Source organism: Dama dama, chromosome 5 (assembly GCF_033118175.1).
Source record: "Dama dama isolate Ldn47 chromosome 5, ASM3311817v1, whole genome shotgun sequence".
Classification (NCBI taxonomy): Eukaryota; Metazoa; Chordata; class Mammalia; order Artiodactyla; family Cervidae; genus Dama; species Dama dama.
This window is the reverse complement of record NC_083685.1, coordinates 75,837,502-75,858,132: the sequence shown is the minus strand read 5'-3', so window position 1 is coordinate 75,858,132 and position 20,631 is coordinate 75,837,502. Positions and strand designations below refer to the sequence as shown.

The following is a 20,631-nucleotide window of genomic DNA, read 5'->3' as shown; positions in this document are numbered from 1 at the left end:
TCAGTAGTAATTACTTGTAGTGTCACCAAACAGACTGCTATGAAAAAAGATATGCCCCTCATCAACTTTCGTTAACCACTTTGTTACACATAGTATTGCTCAACCACTTGTCCTTGAAACTTTCTTTTCCCTAGGTTTTCTTTTTCTTTTCATTTATTTTTATTAGTTGGAGGCTAATTACTCTACAATATTGTAGTGGTTTTTGTCATACATTGACATGAATCAGCCATGGATTTACATGTATTCCCCATCCCGATCCCCCCTCCCACCTCCCTCTCCACCCGACCCCTCTGGGTCTTCCCAGTGCACCAGCCCCGAGCACTTGTCTCATGCATCCAACCTGGGCTGGTGATCTGCTTCACCATAGATGATATACATGTTTCGATGCTGTTCTCTCGAAACATCCCACCCTCGCCTTTTCCCACAGAGTCCCAAAGTCTGTTCTGTACATCTGTGTCTCTTTTTCTGTTTTGCATATAGGGTTATTGTTACCATCTTTCTAAATTCCATATATATGTCTTAGCATGCTGTAATGTTCTTTATCTTTCTGGCTTACTTCACTCTGTATAATGGGCTCCAGTTTCGTCCATCTCATTAGAACTGATTCAAATGAATTCTTTTTAATGGCTGAGTAATATTCCACGGTGTATATGTACCACAGCTTCCTTATCTTCCCTAGGTTTTCGATACTCTAATATTTCATCTACCCTCAGAATATTTAGGCTGTTTCTAATGACTTCATTTCATTTCTACTTCTTAAATGGAGAAAAGAGAGGTTCCCCAAAGTTTGTCCTTTTCTGCCACCTTCTCTACAGGCTATCCCTGAGTGATAACGTTCACTGCCATGCTATTACAACTATCACCCTCCACATAATTCGCAAATCTCTCTCCTGATGTATAGTTCCTTATTCCCTTTCAGTTCTTTATACCTGTCAGCATCATGAACTTACTCTTTCCAAAACACAGCCCATCATCTTCTCTATCTTTCTCTTCTTATTCCTTCTTCCTAGTAAAAGAACCATATATCATTAATCTCCCTAATAAAAAACTTGGAGGCTGTCTCTAACTCATTCTCCTTTGCTCTGACATTCAAATGCATGCCTCATTGACGGCATACTTGCTTTGGTCAATGTCTTAGACCTGTCTCTCCATTTCTTTCCCATTCTTCTCATCTCTCTTTGTTCATCCATACTTACAGTCTTTCTTTGGTCCCCTGTTTAGACTATCAACCACCATTTTAACCCCTTCCAAGATAAGACAACACTATAATATCACTTTGATGATATCACTATTCTCCTTAATGGTTACTAACTTAACTACAGTTGCAGTCAGTCAATTCAGTCGCTCAGTCATGTCTGACCCTTTGCGACCCCATGGATTGCAGCATGCCAGGCCTCCCTGTCCATCACCAACTCCCGGAGTCCACCCAAACACATGTCCATTGAGTCAGTGATGCCATCCAACCATCTCACCCTCTGTTGTCCCCTTCTCCTCCTGCCCCCAATCCCTCCCAGCATCAGGGTCTTTTCCAATGAGTCAGTTCTTTGCATCAGGTGGCCAAAGTATTGGAGTTTCAGCTTTAGCATCTAGTCAATGTCTAAGTTTAATATTTACTCTTCCTTTCTTCTCTGATCTGCATGTACTCAATTATCTTTTTTAAAAAGTAGATTATTCTCTGCTTACTATCACATTGTACACATTTATTTTTTCATGCTAATACTCATCACTCTGATCACCTCTTGAGCAGATAAAATCATATACGATTCAAAACTCACTCAAGGGACTTCCCTGGCAGCCCAGTGGTTAGGACTCCATGCTTCCACGACAGGGGACCTGAGTTTGATCCCTGGTCCAGCATGCCATGTGGCATAGTCAAGAAAACACCAAAACAAAAAATGAAGACTCACTCAAATGCCACATCCATTATGAATTTTCCCTGAGTACTCTAAGTTCTATTATTACTATGGCCCTATCACAATGCATTTTTAAACTTTGTTTGTATACATGAATTTTCTTACATTATATCCTAAATTCCTTGAAGGACAGGCTTGAGTTTTATTTATCTTATAACATGTGCTGGGGCAACTAACAATGCCACATACACTGTAGCTATTTAATATACATGTAATCTTTTACAGATGAGGATATAGTAGAGTGACTATAAAGTGTTTGCTGCTATACACAGTGGGTCATTTATATCATGACCCAATTATCAGTTAAACATTATCACTTCTATTATACACAGTTCACTTTACTATTTTCCATTCTATTCTATTCCCCTTGTTAAAATACAATCACTTAACTGATTGAGCAAGAACCCCAGTTGTGATTTTAATATAACCTATTTATGAGACATGATTACTGTGGTAAACCCATCATATCATCATGGACCATCGTCTGCTGATGCTAAGTTTAGAATACTGCTAAATGTAGGCTCCACCCTTGCCTTTTCTAGATGTAATCTTGTCCCAGCAGCAGGTGTAGCACTGTGTGAATTTTTAATATATTTTTAATATAGCAGTGATGACTAGAATCACAGCAAGATAATTATATTTTTGGTTCTAAATGCCATATTATTCCAAAACCAAAAAGTTTTTTGTCAACTAAACAAAAGTAGGACTTACACTGACTCAGCAATTCCTTCTTAAAAGATAGCATTTCAAGAAATCTTATGAGTCAGACAGAATGATCAGCAAATGAAGCTAGTTACAAAAGAGTACATATTGTATGATTCTATTTATTACTGTAGCCATTATGTTTCAGTAAAAATATTTTTAAAAAATAAAGGAAAATACAAGCCAAAAAACCAGAGAAACATATGGGTAAAAAACAAGCATTCTTAACAGATGGATTATAAAATCTGACTCTCTTCTTTAAGATGACATGGTTGAGGGGGTGCGCACACTGGAATTTCCCTATCTTCACAGAATGTCAGTAGCCTGACCTTAGATCAACTGATATACTATTTCATATGAGGCACTATAGTGTTAACTAAAACAAACAAACAAAATAGAACAAAAAAACCTTGGGAATAATACTAAAAATATTTTTAGAATTTGTTTCTGGTAAGCTACTTGACAAGCAGTGATTTTTAACAGTATTTTCAAATGGTGGTGCATAACTCATTAGTAAATTATAAGACCTAATACTTACTGGCCTAGAACTGAGTATTAAATAAGAATACAAGGATGTAAAAAAGGCTAAGTAATGCTTTGAGACTTTTGTTTCAGTTATATATGTGAGTGTGGTGAAGTAAAAATGGATTCTTATCATGGAGTTATGGATTCAGGTGGAAAAAAGAGGAAAGCCAACATTTAATGGGGACTCTTCTGTGTGTTGACAAGCAGAATATTACAGAAGAATTCTTGTAAACTGATATAATGATTCTTGCACAATATTTGATCTGAAGCTACAAACAGGAAATTATCAGCACATAGGCCTTGTACAATTACCATCAGCACTTTGCTCTTGCTATCAAAATGCAGCATCCTGAATACATTCTTATTTGCTCTGAAACCATATTGGTACTGACAAAAAGGAAGTAAATTACTAATTTGGAGACCAAGTATTTCTTTGCAGTTGCTAAGAAAGCTCTGCACGCTCATTCCCTACGTGGCTTATGTAAGCTCCCCACCACCTTTGCCTTTCCTCATCAGAATGGGCATGGCGGCTTCTAATACTGTTTGGCAATTAGGAAACAATGTCCTGCTGTCACAGAAGTGGGTAAGAACGTTAACACCTGGATGAGAGGAAGGAAACTGTGCTCTTCGTGCTTCAGTCTTCCTACCCTAAAAGCTACAGAATCAGTCTTGCTAAATCAGTGCTTCAATTCGGGGAGAACTGAGCAATTTCCCGAGTTCCCAAACCACCAGGTCTTTGGGAATTCTCATTCTCAGCAATGGGAATGCTCATTCATTGCTGGTGAGAATACAGAACAGTACAGCCACTTTGGAAGAGAGTTGGCAGTTTCTTGCAAAATTAAACATCCTTTTAACATATGATCCATCGATTAAGTTTCTTGGTATTTACGCAAAGAAGTTGAAAAATCATGTCCACAGAAAAACATGCACATGGACATTTACAGAGGTTTTATTCATAACTACCCAAACTAGGAGCAATCGAGATGTTTTTCAGTGGGTAAACAGATAAATAACCATCCAGATAAGAGAGATGAAAAGACATGGAGAAACATTAAGTGCAGATTATTGCCTGAAAGAAGCCAATCTGAAAAAGCTGTATACTGTATGATTCTAAGTATATGACATTCTGGAAAGGGCAAAACTATGGAGACAATAAAAGGATCAGTGGTTGTGATGGATTTGGATGGGGGGGGCAGTAAGGCTGTGGAGACACAATACACAGTACACAGAGAATCTTTTATGTAATAAAATATTCTGTATGATACCATAATGATTGATATATGTCTCTATACACTTGTCCTAACCTACACAGAATGTATACACCAAGAGTAAACCATAATGTAAACTGCAAACTTTGGGTGACTATGCTGTGTCAATGCAGGCTCATCAAACAAATGTGTCACTCTGAAGGAGGAGGTCAACAACAGACAAGGCTAAGCATGTGTAGAGGTGTGGGTATTTAGGAAATCTCTGTATGTTCCCCTTAATTTTGCAGTGAAACCAAACCTGCTCTAAAATAAAGTCTTAAAAAAAAACACCACTTTATTATAATGGCAAAAAAGTGTGAGGCATCTGGAAATAAATATAACAGAGATTAATAAGGCTTGTATTGGAAAAAAATACCTCAAGTGTGTTATATACACTTATATATTATATATTGAGAAGATATAGATGAATAAGAGGCCAAAACATGTTCACAGATAGATTTAAACTTATAAAGATGTTGATTTTTCCCCAAATAATCTATAAGTTCAAAGTAGCAAGATTCTGGCTAAAATTTATATAGATAAGATAGCCAAAGTAATATCTGAAAAGAACAACAAGGTGGGAAAATATATCAAGACTTATGAAGCCAAGTCAACCAGTAGAATAAAGAGTCTAGAAAGGCCCATGCATATATGGAAATCTTATAAATGACAGAACTGGATTGCAAATAATCCTTCCAACTCATTGAAATATGAATTCACATTTAAAATATTACCTTTAAAAATTTTATCAAAATTCATATACAAAACTTAAATTTTTTGACTGTGTATCAATAGTATAATGACTAACCAATTCAGAAGAAAATTTTAATATGTAAGAGCTTATGAACATAGTGAGTTAAAACAAATACATTTGAATTTATTTAAATTTGGGGGTAGCAAAATGATAGGGTAACTAAGGGAAGATTTTTAACCTTGATATTATAACGTATCGGGGTAACATTCTAGGGCAATATGGAAGAGAAATAAGAGTTAAAAGAGACAGGAAAGATGATAAAATTCTGAGAATAATAGTTTGCATTTACAAACCACAAAATCTCAGTCCAGTCCTCCCCTGACTCCAGTCTTTGGCAACAACAAGTCTGCTCTCTATGCCTGCAAGTCTGTTTCTACTTTGTAGATAGGTTCATTTGTGTCATATTTTAGATTCTATTAATACATAAGAGTGATACCATATGGTATTTGTCCTTCTCTTTCTGAGTTACTTCACTTAGTATGATAATCTCTCTAAGTGCGTCCACATTGCTACAACAGCATTACTTCTGTTTTTTATGGCTGAGTAGTATTCCACTGTATATATGTACTACATCTCCTTTGTCCATTCACCTGTTGATGGACAGTTACATTGTTTCCATGTCCTGGCCATTGTAAATAGTGCTCGATGAAGGTACATGTACTGTTTGGCTAATGTGTCTAACAGCAGGATTGCTGGATCACATGGTTTTCCATTTTCTGGGGAACCTCCATACTGTTTCCCATAGTGGTTATACCAACTTACATTCCCGCCAACACTGCAGGAGTTCCCTTTTCTCCACACCCTCTCTGGCATTTGTTATTTATAGACTTTTTAATGATGGCTGTTCTGACTGGTGTCTGGTGTAGTAGTTTGATTTGCATTTCTCTAATAATTGATGAGTTGAACATCTTGTCATGTGCCTATTGGCCAACTGTATGTCTTTGAAGAAATGTCTATTTGGGTCTTTTGTCCACTTTCAATTGGATTATCTGGTGTTGTTGAGTTTTATGAGCTATTTCTATGTTTTGGAAATTAAGCCCTTGGTTGCAATGTTTGCAAATATTTTCCCCCATTTCATAGATTGTCTCTTTGTTTTGTTTATGGTTTACTTTGGTGTGCAAAAGCTTGTAAGTTTGATTAGGTCCTAATTTGGTTATTTTTGTTTTTATTTCTACTGCCTTGGGAAGCTGACTTAAAAAAACACTGGTACAATTTACGTCAAAGCGTACTTTGCCAATGTTCTCTTCTAGGAGTTCCACGGTGTCTTGTCAGAGATTTACGTCTTTTTTCCTATCATATTCTACCTCTCTTTGTCAAAGATTAACTGATCATAGGTATATGGGTTTATTTCTGGGCTCTCTATTCTGTTGCATTGATCTTTGTATCTGTTTTTGTGCCAATATGTGCTGTTTTGATTATTATACCTATCTGGGAGGTTATGCCTCCTGCTTTGTTCTTTTTCCTCGGAATTGGTTGGCGATTCTGGGTTTCATGGCAATTCTATAGTTTCAGACATAGTTTAGGATTTTTTTTTTTTTCCAGTTCTGTGAAAAATGTCATGGGTAAATGATGGGGATCAGGTTAACTCTGTAAAATGCTTTGAGTAGTATGACCATTTTAATAATATTAATTCTTCTAATCCAAGAACATACAATATCTTTCCATTTCTTTGAATCATCTTAAATTACCTTTATTAATGTTTATAGTTATATAAGTTTTTCACCTCCTTGTTCAGGTTCATTTCTAAGCATCATTTTTTGGGTGTGATTTTAAAAGTTATTGCTTTTTTACATTCCCTTTCTGATATTTCATTGTTAGTGTAAAGAAATACAACCAATTTCTAAATGCTAATCTTGCACCCTATTGCCTTGCTGAATTCATTTATCAGATCTAGTAGATTTTGTGGAAATTCTTTAGGGTTTTCTATATATATAGTATCATTTCATCTGCAAATAATGAGAATTTTATCTCTTTCCTTCCAATCTGGATATCTTTTATCTGATTGCAGTGCCAGGACTTCTAATACTATGTAGAAAAGAAGTGGTGAGAACTGCCATCCTTGTCTTGTCCTAGATTTTAGTGATAAGGCCTTCAGCTTTTTACCACTGAATATTCTATTGGCTGTGGTTTGTCACAGCTTTTATTACATTGAGATATGTTTCTTCTACATCCAGTTTGGTAAGGGTTTTTTATCATGAACGAATGCTGAATTCTGTCAGATGCTTTTTTTCCATCTGTTGAGATGGTCATGTGGTTTTTTACTTCTTCTCTTGATGTGGTATATCACACTGATTGACTTGTGCACTTGAACTATCCTTGTGAACTTGGAATGAATCCCACTTGGTCATGGTATATGATTTTTTTCTTATGTACTGTTGGATTCAGCTTGGTAATATTTTGCTGAGAGGTTATGCATCTACATTTAGCAAAGATATTGGCCTATAATTTTCTTTTTGGTGGTAATTTTGTCTGGTTTTCATATCAGGGTAATGACTTCATAGAATGTCTTTGGGAGTGTTCCTTTCTCTTCAGTCTTTTTTGAAAGAGTCTGAGCAGGATTGGTAAAAGTTCTTTGTATGTCTGGTAGAATTCATCTGTGAAGCCATCTGCTCCTGGACTTTTGTTTGTAGGGAGGCTTTTTTTTAAAAATTACATATTCTAGTTCCCTTCTAGTGATCAGTCCGTTCAAAGCAATCTTGAGAAAAATAATTACAAAGTTGGAGGTTTCACAGTCCAAAACACGAACATACACTATAAAGCTACAGTAATCAAAACAGTTTGGTACTGACACAAAAATAGATACATAGGTCAATGGAACAGAATCAAGAGCCCAGAAATAAACCCACACTTATAGAGTCAATTAATCTACAATGTAAGAGGCAAGAGAACACAATGGAGAGAAGAGTTTCTTTAGTATGTGGTGCTGGTAAATGGGACAGCTACACGCAAAAGAAGGAACTGGACTATTTTCTCACACCATATACAAAAAGAAACACAAAGTAAATTTAAGACTTAAAAACTGTAAGACCTGAAACTATAAATCTCCTAGAAGGAAACATAGGCAGTATACTCTTTGACATCAGCCTTAGCACATTTTTTTTTTTTTTTGGTATCTCTCTTCAAGCAAGGGCAACAAAAGCAAAAATAAACAAATGGGAATAAATCAAACTAAAAAGCTTTTGTACAGCAAATGAAAACACCAACGAAACGAAAATGCAACCTACTGAATGAGAGATGTTATTTGCAAATGATATATACAATAAGGGGGTTGATATTAAAATACAAAAAAACTCATACAACACATTATCAAAGAACAAAAACCTCAATTAAAAATGGGCAGCGGATGTGAACAGACATTTACCAAAGAAGATATATTGACAGCTATCAGGAACTTGAAAAGGTACTAAACATTACTAATCATCAAGGAAATGTAAATTAAAACCACACTGAGATACCGCCTCACATGTATCATATGCTTATTATCAAAAAGACTATAAACAACAAGTGTTGGTAAGGATGTGAAGTAAAGGAAAACTCTCACACTGTCAGTGGGATTGTAAATTGTTGCACCCACTTTGGAAATCAGTATGCAGCTTCCTCAAAAAACTGAAAAGAGGACTTCCCTAGTGGTGCAATGGTTGGGAGTCTGCCTGCTGATGCAGGGGACACAGGTTCAGTCCCCAGCAGAGGAAGAGCCTATATGCCACAGGGCACTGTAACTACGGAAGCATGCGTGCTCTGGAGCCTGGGCGCCACAACTACTGAATCACGCGCACTGCGACTACTGAAGCCTGGGTGCTCCAGCACCAGGATCCACAATAGGAGAAGCCACCACAATGAAAAGCTTGGTACTGCAACCCGAGCAGGCCCTGCTCACCACAGTTAGAGAAAGCCTGTACAGAGCAACAAAGATCCCACAGCCAAAATAAATAAAGAGTTTTTACACACTGAAAAGAGAGCTGCCATCCAGCCCAGCAGTTCTCTTCTGGGTATTTATCTGGAGAAAACTAAAACACGACTTTAAAAAGATGTGTCGTAGCACTATTCACAAAAGCCAAGACATGGAAACAAGCTAAGTGTCTGTCAGTGGATGAACAAACAAAGATGTGGTACGTGTATATAAACATATATATATACACACACATGCATATATATGATGTTATATATTTAACATTATACAACATATATATATATTATTACTCAGCCATGAAAAGAAGGAATCTTGCTATTTGCGACAACATGCATGAACATGAAGGGTATTACACTAAGTGAAATAATTCAGAAAAAAACAAATACCATATGACCTCATTTACATGGGGAACCTAAAAAACAAAACAAACAAAAGGAATAAAATAAAACAGAAACTGACTATACATACAGAAAGCAAACAGGTGGCTGCCAGAGGGGAAACAGGTGGGGATGGATGTGAAATAGGTGAAGGGGATTAATACATACAAAGTTCCAAATATATTAAATAAATAAGTCATAGAGATGTAACATATACATAGTGAATACAGTCAATAACATTGTAACAACATTTATCATGATAGGTAGTAACTGGTTTTATTGTTGCTATCATTTCATAATGTATAAAACTCATCTCTATATTATACACCTGAAACTAATTTAATAATACATTTTAATTATAACTTTTAAAAACTATGTTTACAATAATTGGAAACCAAACCAAACAACCAACCATTACACAATTAGACTAAGGTAGTTTTAAAGCAAGAAACATTCTCAAGATGAAGAGATTCAGCAACCTGTCAGACTATGACAACTCTAAAATAAAAATAATAATAAAAGCTCATGATATGCAAAGCAAAAATTAGCAGAGCCAAACGGAGGAAATTTTAAAACACCTGTCTCTCAGTTATAGACAATACAATAAAAGGCAACAACAACAACAAAAAATAAGCAATGAAAGAGAAGATTTTAAAAGAAAACAGAAAATTTGAACCACATGATCTGAACCTTGACCTGACACATAGAAAGCACTGCATCCAACAACTGTAAAACATACGTGCTTTTCACACAACAGAAAACATTCCATAAAATTGACTAAATGCTGGGTATATGGTCAAAGGACTAATACCACACAGAATATGTCTGAATTAAAGATGTCTGTGAATATGTCTCTGAATATGGCCCTCTAAATTAAACTAGAAATCAGTAACCAAAGGAGAACTATAGTATATCACTAGAAAATGTTTAAAACAGTTTAAAATAAGTCAAAGACATATCCACAACAGAAAAATTATATACTGTTGAGTGATTATTAAAATATTATCTATAAAAACTTATGGATAAGTTTTCCTGTTGGTCCAGTGGTTAAGAATCTGTCTGCTAATGCAGGGGACACGGGTTGAAGCCCTGGTCTAGGACGATCCCACACGCCACGGGGCAAGTAAGTCCATGTGCCACAACTACTGAGCCCTTATGCTGCAACTCCTGAAGACAATACACATAGAGGCGGTGCTCTGCAATGAGAAGCCCATGCATGTAAAAAACTGTGAAAGAGACAAGAGTAGCCCTGCTCACTGCAGCTAGGGAAACCCCATGCTCAGCAACAAAGGCCCACCACAGTCAAACATTTAAGGATAGAAAAAAACTTGTGGGTGTGAGTACTGTGTAAAAATTGTGTTGGGAGTTCCCTGGTGGTCTATTGGTTAGGATTCATTGCTTTCACTGCAGAGGCCTGGGTTTGATTCCTAATTTGGAAACTGAGATCCCATAAGCTGTGTGATGGAATAAAAAAAAAAAAATTGTGCAGTACATCTATAAAATAAAAAGCAGTATCATCAAAAATAAGGATTAAAAATCTGAAAAAAATCCATGCTAATGTTTAATAAATTTTAATATCTTGATGAAAAGAATTTTTTTCTAGGAAAATGTAGATCCACAACATTACCCAAGAAAAGAACAAACATTTGAATAAAGCCACCTTAGAAGACATTATATAGGAAACATCCCCTCTCCTTGAAAGATCTAGGCCCCAATCACTTGGCATATGAAACATTTTCAAGCCTTCAAGGAACAGGTATAGTTTCTATTATTTAAATTGCTTCAGCGGAACTGGATGACCCACAAACAGCTGACACATGAACAATGTGAGGGGTTAGGGACAATGATCCTCCACATAGTGGAAAATCTGAGTATGACTTTACAGTAAGCCCTCCACATCTGTGATTTTGCACCCTAGCATTTAACCAACTTTGGATTATGTAGTACTATAGTATATAATACTGAAAAAAAAACCTGTGATGCAGTGGACCTGTACAGTACCAACATATGTAGTTCAATGGCCAACTGTAAAACTTGTTCATTAAGTAAGATAATGCTAGTTTCTTTTTCAGAAATTAAAAATGGAAAATGACTCAAATATCATGGAAATTAGGTTCTTGCTCCGTTTTGTAGCTCTATTCAACAGCATTCAGAAAAAGTAAAAAATTGTGAAAGAGACAAAAGTAATTAACTTCAAATGTCTACCTAGAAAACTCAAGATAAATAACTGAAAAATAACTAGAATGAGGGAGTTCAATACAGTGGCATCACACAAAATAGCCATTCAAAAATCAATTTTTATTAATAAATTAGAAAATATAATGCTAAAAAAAAAGTCCCAGTTTCAATAGCATCAAAAACTATAGTTTACCTATTTGACTTAACAAGAAATATTCAAGACCACTATGAAGCAAGATATAATTTCCTCTTTCCAAACATCAACAAAGACTTAAATGAATGAAGAAATAAACCATTTCACTTCTCTCAAACCATCCTCTATAGTCAATAATATTCCAATTAAAAACAGAAAGTCCCAACTGAATTTTCATTACCATTGCACAATGATTCTAAAGATCATGTAGTTAGATAAAAATCAAGAAGCTAGCAAAAGAAGGAAAGACTTGACCTAACAGATATCAACCTAGATCTATTAAGCTAGAGTAATCAAGATAATACTGTCCTGGCAGGAAGAAATAGACCAATGGAACAGAGTGGTTGTCTAGAAATATCTGAGTATTCATATGAAATTTAGGACATATTAAAATCTGTATTTTAAATTAGCTGCAAAAGTGGAAAAGGATAGTTACTGAATAAATGATGATAGAATAAGGGCAAGTGGTTACTTATTTGAGGCCCAACCTCATGCATAAACAAAAAGTATTTATAAAGAGTATGTAATATATATACTATAAAATGAAAAGATCTTCCTTAATAATGTACCAAATATCCATAAAGGAAAGAACTGAAAGATTTGACAATATAAATATCGAAGTTGCATAGAACAAATAACTTACGAAGTTAACAGGCTTCACGACTTCATTTTAGATAAAGCACAAAAATAGCGAAACAGACCTATGTTGTTGGAGGGCCAAAGAGCAGCTTGTTACCTTGACTTGGGGTGGGGAGGGTCAGCACTAGAGAACTAGAAAGGAGCATGGGAGTGGAGACATCAGGGTCCCAGTGGTTTCTTTAACCCTGCGTTTCTTGGTGTGGATGCTGACTACACAAGGATGGCTCAGACTGCAATATTTTAGGGTTAACATTTAAGGTATAGTACTTTTCTGTGGTAAACTTAAAGATGGGAGTGTCATAATGGCACAGTGAGAGAGGAGGATAAAGGAGATCAAGACAAAATTTCACTTTTGATTTTTAAACTATCTGTATTTCATATATTTACCCAGGAAGCACGTTTAATCTGCTTAACTTATTTTCTAAAAAATAAGCAAGCATATGTATGTGACACGTAACACGTAAGACGTGCTGTGCTGTGCTTAATCACTCAGTCATGTCCGACTCTTTGTGACCCCATGGACTGTAGCCCACCAGGGTCCTCTGTCCATGGGGATTCTCCAGGCCAGAATACTGGAGTGAACTGCCATGCCCTTCTCCAGGGAACCTTCTCAATCTAGGGATCAAACCCAGGTCTCCTGCACTGCAGGCGGATTCTTTACTGTCTGAGACACCAGGGAAGCCCAAGAATACTGGCGTGGGTGGCCTATCCCTTCCCCAGGGGATGTTCCCAACCTAGGAATCAAACTCAGGTCTCCTGCATTACAGGCGGATTCTTTACCAGCTGAGCTAACGGGGAAGCCCAAGAATACTGGTGTGGGTGGCCTATCCCTTCCCCAGGGGATGTTCCCAACCTAGGAGTCAAACCTGGGTCTCCTGCATTACAGGCAGATTCTTTACCAGCTGAGCTAACAGGGAAGCCCATTTAAGACATGACTTAAGTGCAATTAAGACAATTCTATAGGGCATACTCTACCTGTGAATTTAATATGCTGGTAATTTCATGTGCATCGACATTGGCTTCATCCAATTGCAAGCAAAACAAATTTTTGGCAACGTGGACAAAATCTAAAACGGAACACATTTCAGTAAGAATACAGCACTTAACCTTATCTAAGTAAACTTTACCTTTCTCTACATGAAGTTGAAGCTATATGTTATAATAATGGTTAAAATTTAACTGACTTAAATAGGATTAATAATAATAACATTAGTAGTAGCAGTAATAATAATAATAGCAGTGAATGTTTCTGTAACTGCCTCAAATGCTAGGAATGGCACTTTGTAATTTCATCTCCAGAATTTTCTGAGATAGACCCTTTAATCCTCTCCATTTTACAGTTTGCGGCTAAGATAAGTTAACTTGGCAAATAAGTAGCAGAGCAAGATTCCATTTAAAGTCTGACTCAAAGACATATTCTCTTGATTGTTATATAACACTGCCTAATGCCAACCTGGCAAACTGTAAGTTTCTTTAGACATGGAGTGTGACATGTTCATCTATCTTCAATTTTTTAAAAAAATTTGGCTATTATATTTTTACTTTCCAATGATCTTTTTAATTGTTCCTATTTTACAATATCCTACTCTTATTTCATGGAAAGCTTAGTTTTGTTTATTGTTTCTAATATATGGTTTACCTGAAGTTCTCTGCTTTTGCAATATTCCTTTTTTCTGAGTTCCTCTTTTTCTATTTATCTGCCACTTTGGGGCTTTACATTCTATGTTGAAGGATATCTCCAAATGTCTGATAAATCCTGGCTTTAAGTTCACATTCAAGAAAAATTAGGTACTAAATCATTGATTGGAAATTTTGTGTGCATAACTCTCTTTGTTAGCCAGTGGGTTTCACTACAGAGTAATAAGGTAGCCAACTATTTTGATGTCTTGTTCAGGTTCTTTGGAGAAACTCCTACAACTGGTTACCCTACCCATAGGGTATAAATATGGTTGCAAATATCACTGAGCAATCTGAGTGTGTGTTGTGAGAGATAATTCACCATACATACCCCTAAATTCCCTAGCTGCTGGCAATTATAGGTCCAGAATCAATCTGGTTTAATTTCTCAAGAGGATAGACTTATTTTCCTCTGCAAGGGTAAGGGAGTGGTAGTTGCTGGATTGCTTGAGAGAGGGCAGGGAAAAGCATACCTACTTGCTCCTTACACAGATTCCTAACAACTCTGTTCTATATGCCCTGCCTACACCCAGCCTCAAGTACGTGATGCTCTCAATTCCTAAACCTTTCCAGGAATTGGCTTGTTCCTGCTGTGATTCCCCTGTCTTTTCAAACACTTGGGCTTTACATGCCTCTGCTCACTAATTCATTTACTGTCCTCATTTACTTTCTGTCCTTATACATTCTGGTTGTACATGTATTTCTGTTTCTTGTTCTCATTATTTGGAGATTTTCAAAAGGAGAGGGGAGCAAATATATTTTTTTAGCACTTCAAAACCCCAAATTTCTTTCTTTAGCAATGCTGATGCTTTTAGAATGATACAATGTTGCATCTACTCTATAAAAAAAGTATTAAATTCTTAATGCTGTTAAGGATACAAATAACAGTTACATTCAAACATTACTAGCGGCAGAACAAATATGTGTGTAAAATGTCTCTGAAAAACAATTTATCAATACATATGAAAAGTCTAAGCCACTTGTGGGAATTTATCCTAAGAGAAAGAAGAAAAAAAGGTATAAATATAGATTCTATATAATTCTAATTCTAATAATTCTATAAATATAGAATTATTTATACTATCAGTTAATGAAAAACCATCAACATTTCCAACAGTGCAGTCTATGATATTATTATATCATATTGGTTGAAAAAAAGTTTAGACTTTCATAATAGCAGAACTAGGGCTTCTGTATTTTGTATTATTTCTTTAGTTATTACTAAAGTAACATTTATACAATAAATTAAAAACAGACCATAACATGATAGAATGATGATATTTTAAAGCTGAAAGAGTCTAAGAAAGTTTTCCTTTCTGTTGACTCAGTTAGGCCAATAATTCTGAGTTTTTAGAATACTGTTTAAGGCATTATGTGCATGCTCAGTCGCTTCAGTTGTGTCTGACTGTTTGAGACCCCATGGACTGTATATAGCTCTCCAGGCTCCTCTGTCCATGGGATTCTCCAGGCAAGAATACTGGGGTGGGTTGCCAGTCCCTCCTCTAGGGGATCTTCATGACTCAAGGATCAAATCCGCATCTCCTGCTATACAGGTGGATTATTTACCACTGAGCCACTAACAAAGTCCCACCCTTTAAGGAACTTGACATATTAATAGATGTGGTTTTTGTTTTTCTTTTCTTCCTTCTAAAGAAGAGGCACTCTTCTTAATGAATATGGGCCACAGCAACTCTTTGACCAAGTTTCTGTGATGATGCAACATGATGAACCTCACGTTACCTCCAAAAGACACTGTCCCCTTTGGGTCTACTTGTACTTGCTGTCTCAGGGCTTGGTGTTGCTCTTTTGTGGGCTGAATTCCAAGATAATTTAGAGCCTGGAATGGAAAGGATGTATGTGAAGCAATTTTGCAAATCTCCAAAGAATAAAACTTCATTACACATTATTTACAACCCAGTGAAAAGAATCAATACCTGGAACAGTGACCATGATCAAAAAAGGTCTGATAACTATTTATGGATTAATTTTCCATACAACTTTAGCTTCTTGATCTTCCACCACCTCACTTTTTCCCCCAAGGAAAGCTAGCACTTTAGCCAGTGTCAAATGTATAAGCATATCCCTAGAACCAAAATTCAAACTATTTCTTAGTTTTTAAAAATATGTGACAAGGAAGAAGAAAAATGCAAGGAAATTCTAATAAATCTGACTTAATGTCAACTTTTTGTTTGATATCTTGTACTTGAGACCAAAACTAAGGTTGCCAAGAATTGGGTCGAATACAAAAAATTCTAATTTTTGGTTTGTTTATGGGCAAGCTTAAACAAATAATAAACTAAAAAGCATTCTCTGGAACCCACTTCTTTCTACTGTCTCTTTTTAGTACCCATAGTTGGTTAAAATTTCAGAGACTGATAGTTGTATTACTATTTCAATGTTCACTCTCTCCTTGTTCTTTAGTAACAGAACCACAATTTCTAGCTAAAAACATCATCATTTAGCTAAAAGATATTTCCTAGCCTCCTTTTCAGCTTGATGAGGCCATGTACTAGACCATGTACTAGTCAAGGAGATGGAAGGCAAACTTGCAGGGAACTTCCAGCAAGTCTTTCAAAAGTAGGGGTAGGTGCTTCTCGTCCCTTTTCCTCCTCACTTAAGTCTTAATTAAAAGAAAGAAGAAAAAAAAAAAAGAATGAAAGAAGAAAAAGAAAGGAGGTAAGAAAGAAAAGGTTGCTGGAATTTAAGTAATTATCTTGGTTCATGAGCTACCTCAATAAAGATGGTGGAGCAGAAAGGTACTTAAAGCATGAGGAACCTCCATGCCAGCCCTGGATTACCTTGTTTCAGGTTCCTTTTTGGTTTAAGATAAACAAAATTCTAATGGAAATCACTGTTGGTTTAGGTGCAAAGGTTATATATAGCAAAATATAACCATACACTAATGCATAAAATCTAACTAGATGACCTATTATTAGATTCTGGCAAGAACATTAAAACTGAAATGTAGGGAAAAGTTAATACTAGTAATTGCCCTTTATATATTGCTTCCTCCTTTGAAATCTGCTAAGTCATCCATCACTTCATTTACCAAATATGTATTTAGTGCTTACTATTTGTTATTCACTGAACTATGCAAAGGGACATACAGACAAGATATTGCCACTACCTACCATCATCTCTATGGTGAAAACAACACATAAATAAATGTAACTAGTGTAATATGCAATTTAATAAAGTGTGTACAGAGATGTGTGCTTATTTGCTCAGTCGTGTCCGACTCTTTGTGAACCCATGGAATGCAGCCAGCCAGACTCCCGCAGCAAAAATAAACAGGTCAATGTATAGATGGCTGGGCATAGTGAGAAAAGTAAACGAGAAGAAGGGAAAACATCAGGAGATTTCTTCAAAAGTGATTCTAGAGCTTAAATCAGCATCATCTGCCTGCCCTGTCTATACAGTCATAGCCTTGCATAACATAGGATAATGATTCTTAACTTTTGATAGTCTTTTCCTTTAGTCATAAAAAATATTCCAAATACAGAAAAAAGGAAAAAAAAGGAAAGACAAGAATACAAAGAACACCTAAATAGACACTCATTGGTATCTGCCTATTTAACAAATAAACATTATATACTTGGCTGAAAGCTTTCTCCATTGTTCTCAGCAGGAACCAGTATCCTAAAGCTAAGGTAGCCTTCCTGTTCAGGATTTGAGGCCACTACATTTATTCCCTAATAACACATACTCTTATATATTTATGATTTCACACGAACAGTATAAGGCAAAGGATAGCCTTACAAATTATTTTTATCTTTTACCTCAGTGTTATAGTTTAATATTGAACATACTGACAAAAACTAAAGTGTGATAACAGCAAATGTTGTTAAGACTTTAGAAAAATAGAAGTGCTTATATACTAGTGTTGTGCATAAATTGGTACAACCAGTTTGGAGAACAATTTTACAGTATCTAAGAAAGTTGACAGTATATATACCCTATGATGAGGAGACATGTAAAATGTCATTATAAAAAACAGACTGGAGAAATTCTAAAAAGTTCATCAATTAAAGAATGGATAATAATAATACATTCATCCAGTTGGACACCATTTAAATTTTTAAAAAGTGAACTATTTGTTGTTATCACACTTTAATTTTTGTCAGTATGTTGATTATGGAATAGTATGTTGTTTGTTCATTTGTATTCTAACTATTGATACAAGTAAGATTTACCTTCCTTTATATATTTCCTAACAATTTTTTTGACATAACTTATTTAGAAGTATATTTTAAATTTTCATATATAACATTCTAGGAAGTATTTTCTTTCTTTTTTTATTTTTTAGTAAGTCCTAATTTGGTTGCATTCTCCAAATTGTAAAAACCCAAAATGTTCTGCTGCTGCTGCTGCTAAGTCGCTTCAGTCATGTCCGATTCTGTGCAACCCCATAGACGGCAGCCCACCAGGCTCCCCCATCCCTGGGATTCTCCAGGCAAGAACACTGGAGTGGGTTGCCACTTCCCTCTCCAACACATGAAAGTGAAAAGTGAAAGTGAAGTCACTCAGTTGTGTCTGACTCTTCGCGACCCCTGGGACTGTAGCCTACCAGGCCCCTCCAACCCATGGGATTTTCCAGGCAAGAGTACTGGAGTGGGTTGCCATGTCCTTCTCCAAAATGTCCTGAGACATTGCCAAATGTCCCCTGAGGCAAAACACCTGCATCCCTAACCTTAAGAACCACTGCTCCAGAGACAAACACTATTTGTCAACTGGTGTATAGTTTTCCTGACTTCTTCTTTGAATATAGCATCTATATATTTAAAAAAATAAATAACATATCTTTTTGCCAAAATTAAACTACACACAGTGCTTTCTATTCTATGTCATCGTGTCCAACTTTTTGCAACCCCATGGACTATAGCACACCAGTCCTCCCAGACCTCACCATCTCCTGAAGTTTACCCAAGTTCATGTTCACTGCATCAGTGATGCCATCCAGCATCTCATCCTCTGATGCCCTCTTCTCCTTCTGCCCTCAGTCTTTCCCAGTATCAAGGACTTTTCCAACAGGTCGGTTATTTGCATCAGATGACCAAAATATTGGAGCTTCAGCTTCAGCATTAGTCCCTCTAACAAGTATTCAGGGTTGATTTCCCTTAACATTGACTGCTTTGATCTCCTTGCTGTCCAACGGACTTTCAGGCGTCCTCTCCAGCACCACAGTTCAAAGGCATCAATTCTTTGGTGTTCTGCCTTCTTTACGTTCCAGCTCTCACAACCATACATAACCACTGAGAAGACCACAGCCTTGATGATATGGACCTATGTCAGCAAAGTAATGTCTTACTTTTCAACACCCTGTCTAGATTTGTCATAGTTTTCCTGCTAAGAAGCAAACGTCTTCTGATTTCATGGCTACAGTGACCATCTGCAGTGATTTTACAACCCAAGAGGAAATCTGTCACTACTTCCACCTTTTCCCCTTCTATTGCCATGAAGTAATGGGGTCAGATGCCATGATCAGTTTTTTTTTTTTTTTTTAATATTTAGTCTTAAGCTGGCTCTTTCACTCTCCTCCTTCACCCTCATCAAGAGGCTCCTTAGCTCCTCTTCGCTTTCACTCATTAGAGAGGTATCTTCCGCATATCTGAGGTTTATGTTTCTCCCGCCTATCTTGATTCCAGCTTGTAACTACCACAGCCTGGCATTTCTCATGATATGCTCAGGTATAGGTTAAATAAACAGGGTAACAGCAGACAGCCCTGTTGTACTCCTTTCTCAATCTTGAACCAATGAGTCCAGTATTCCCATGTCTTTAAGAGCTTTCCACAGTTTGTTATGATCCACACAGTCAAAGGCTTTAGCATAGTCAATGAAACAGAGTTAAGATGTTTTTCCGGAATTCCTTTCTCTGTTTTTTTTTTTTTTTTTCTGTTTTTTCTGGTTTCTATGATCCAACGAATGTTGGCAATTTGATTTCTGGCTCCTCTGCCTTTTTTAAACCCAGCTGGGACATCTGGAAGTCCTTGATTCACATAATGCTGAAGCCTAGCACATAAGATTTTAAGTATGACCTTACTAGCACGGAAGATGAGTGCAACTGTCCGATGGTTAGCACACTCTTTAGTATTACCCTTCTTGGGAACTGGAATGAGGGTTGACTTTTTCTAGTCCTGGGGCCACTGCTGGGTCTTCCAGATTTGCTGATATATTGAGTGAAACACCTTGATGGCATCATCCTTTAGGGTTCTGAATAGTTCTACTGGAATTCCATAACATCCACTAGCTTTATTAACAGCAGTGCTTCCAAAGGCCCACTTGACTTCACTCTCCATAATGTGACTGACCACATGGTTGAAGTAATCTGTTTCATTAAGATCTTTTTTGTATCATTCTTCCATGTATTCTTAACATCTCTTCTTGATCTCTTCAGTGTCTACTAGGTCTCTACCATTTCTGTCCTTTATTGTGCCCATCTTTGGGCAAAATGTTGCCTTGATATTTCTAATTTTCCTGAAGAGATCTCCAGTCTTTCCCCTTATTTTTTTTTCTTCT

General features: G+C 36.4%; 1 protein-coding gene across 5 annotated transcripts in view; it reads right to left on the bottom strand.

Moving 5' to 3' along the window:
• STXBP4 (syntaxin binding protein 4) overlaps nucleotides 1–20,631 on the bottom strand; it is a 206,321-nt gene that overhangs the window by 123,055 nt on the left and 62,635 nt on the right. For all 5 annotated transcript variants that reach the window (XM_061142569.1, XM_061142570.1, XM_061142568.1 and 2 more), the window contains 2 exons: nucleotides 15,856–15,952; nucleotides 13,414–13,505 (listed from right to left, as the gene is read on the bottom strand). In XM_061142569.1, coding sequence (XP_060998552.1) covers nucleotides 13,414–13,505; nucleotides 15,856–15,952 — 189 coding nt within the window. The remainder of the gene's footprint in view (nucleotides 1–13,413; nucleotides 13,506–15,855; nucleotides 15,953–20,631) is intronic.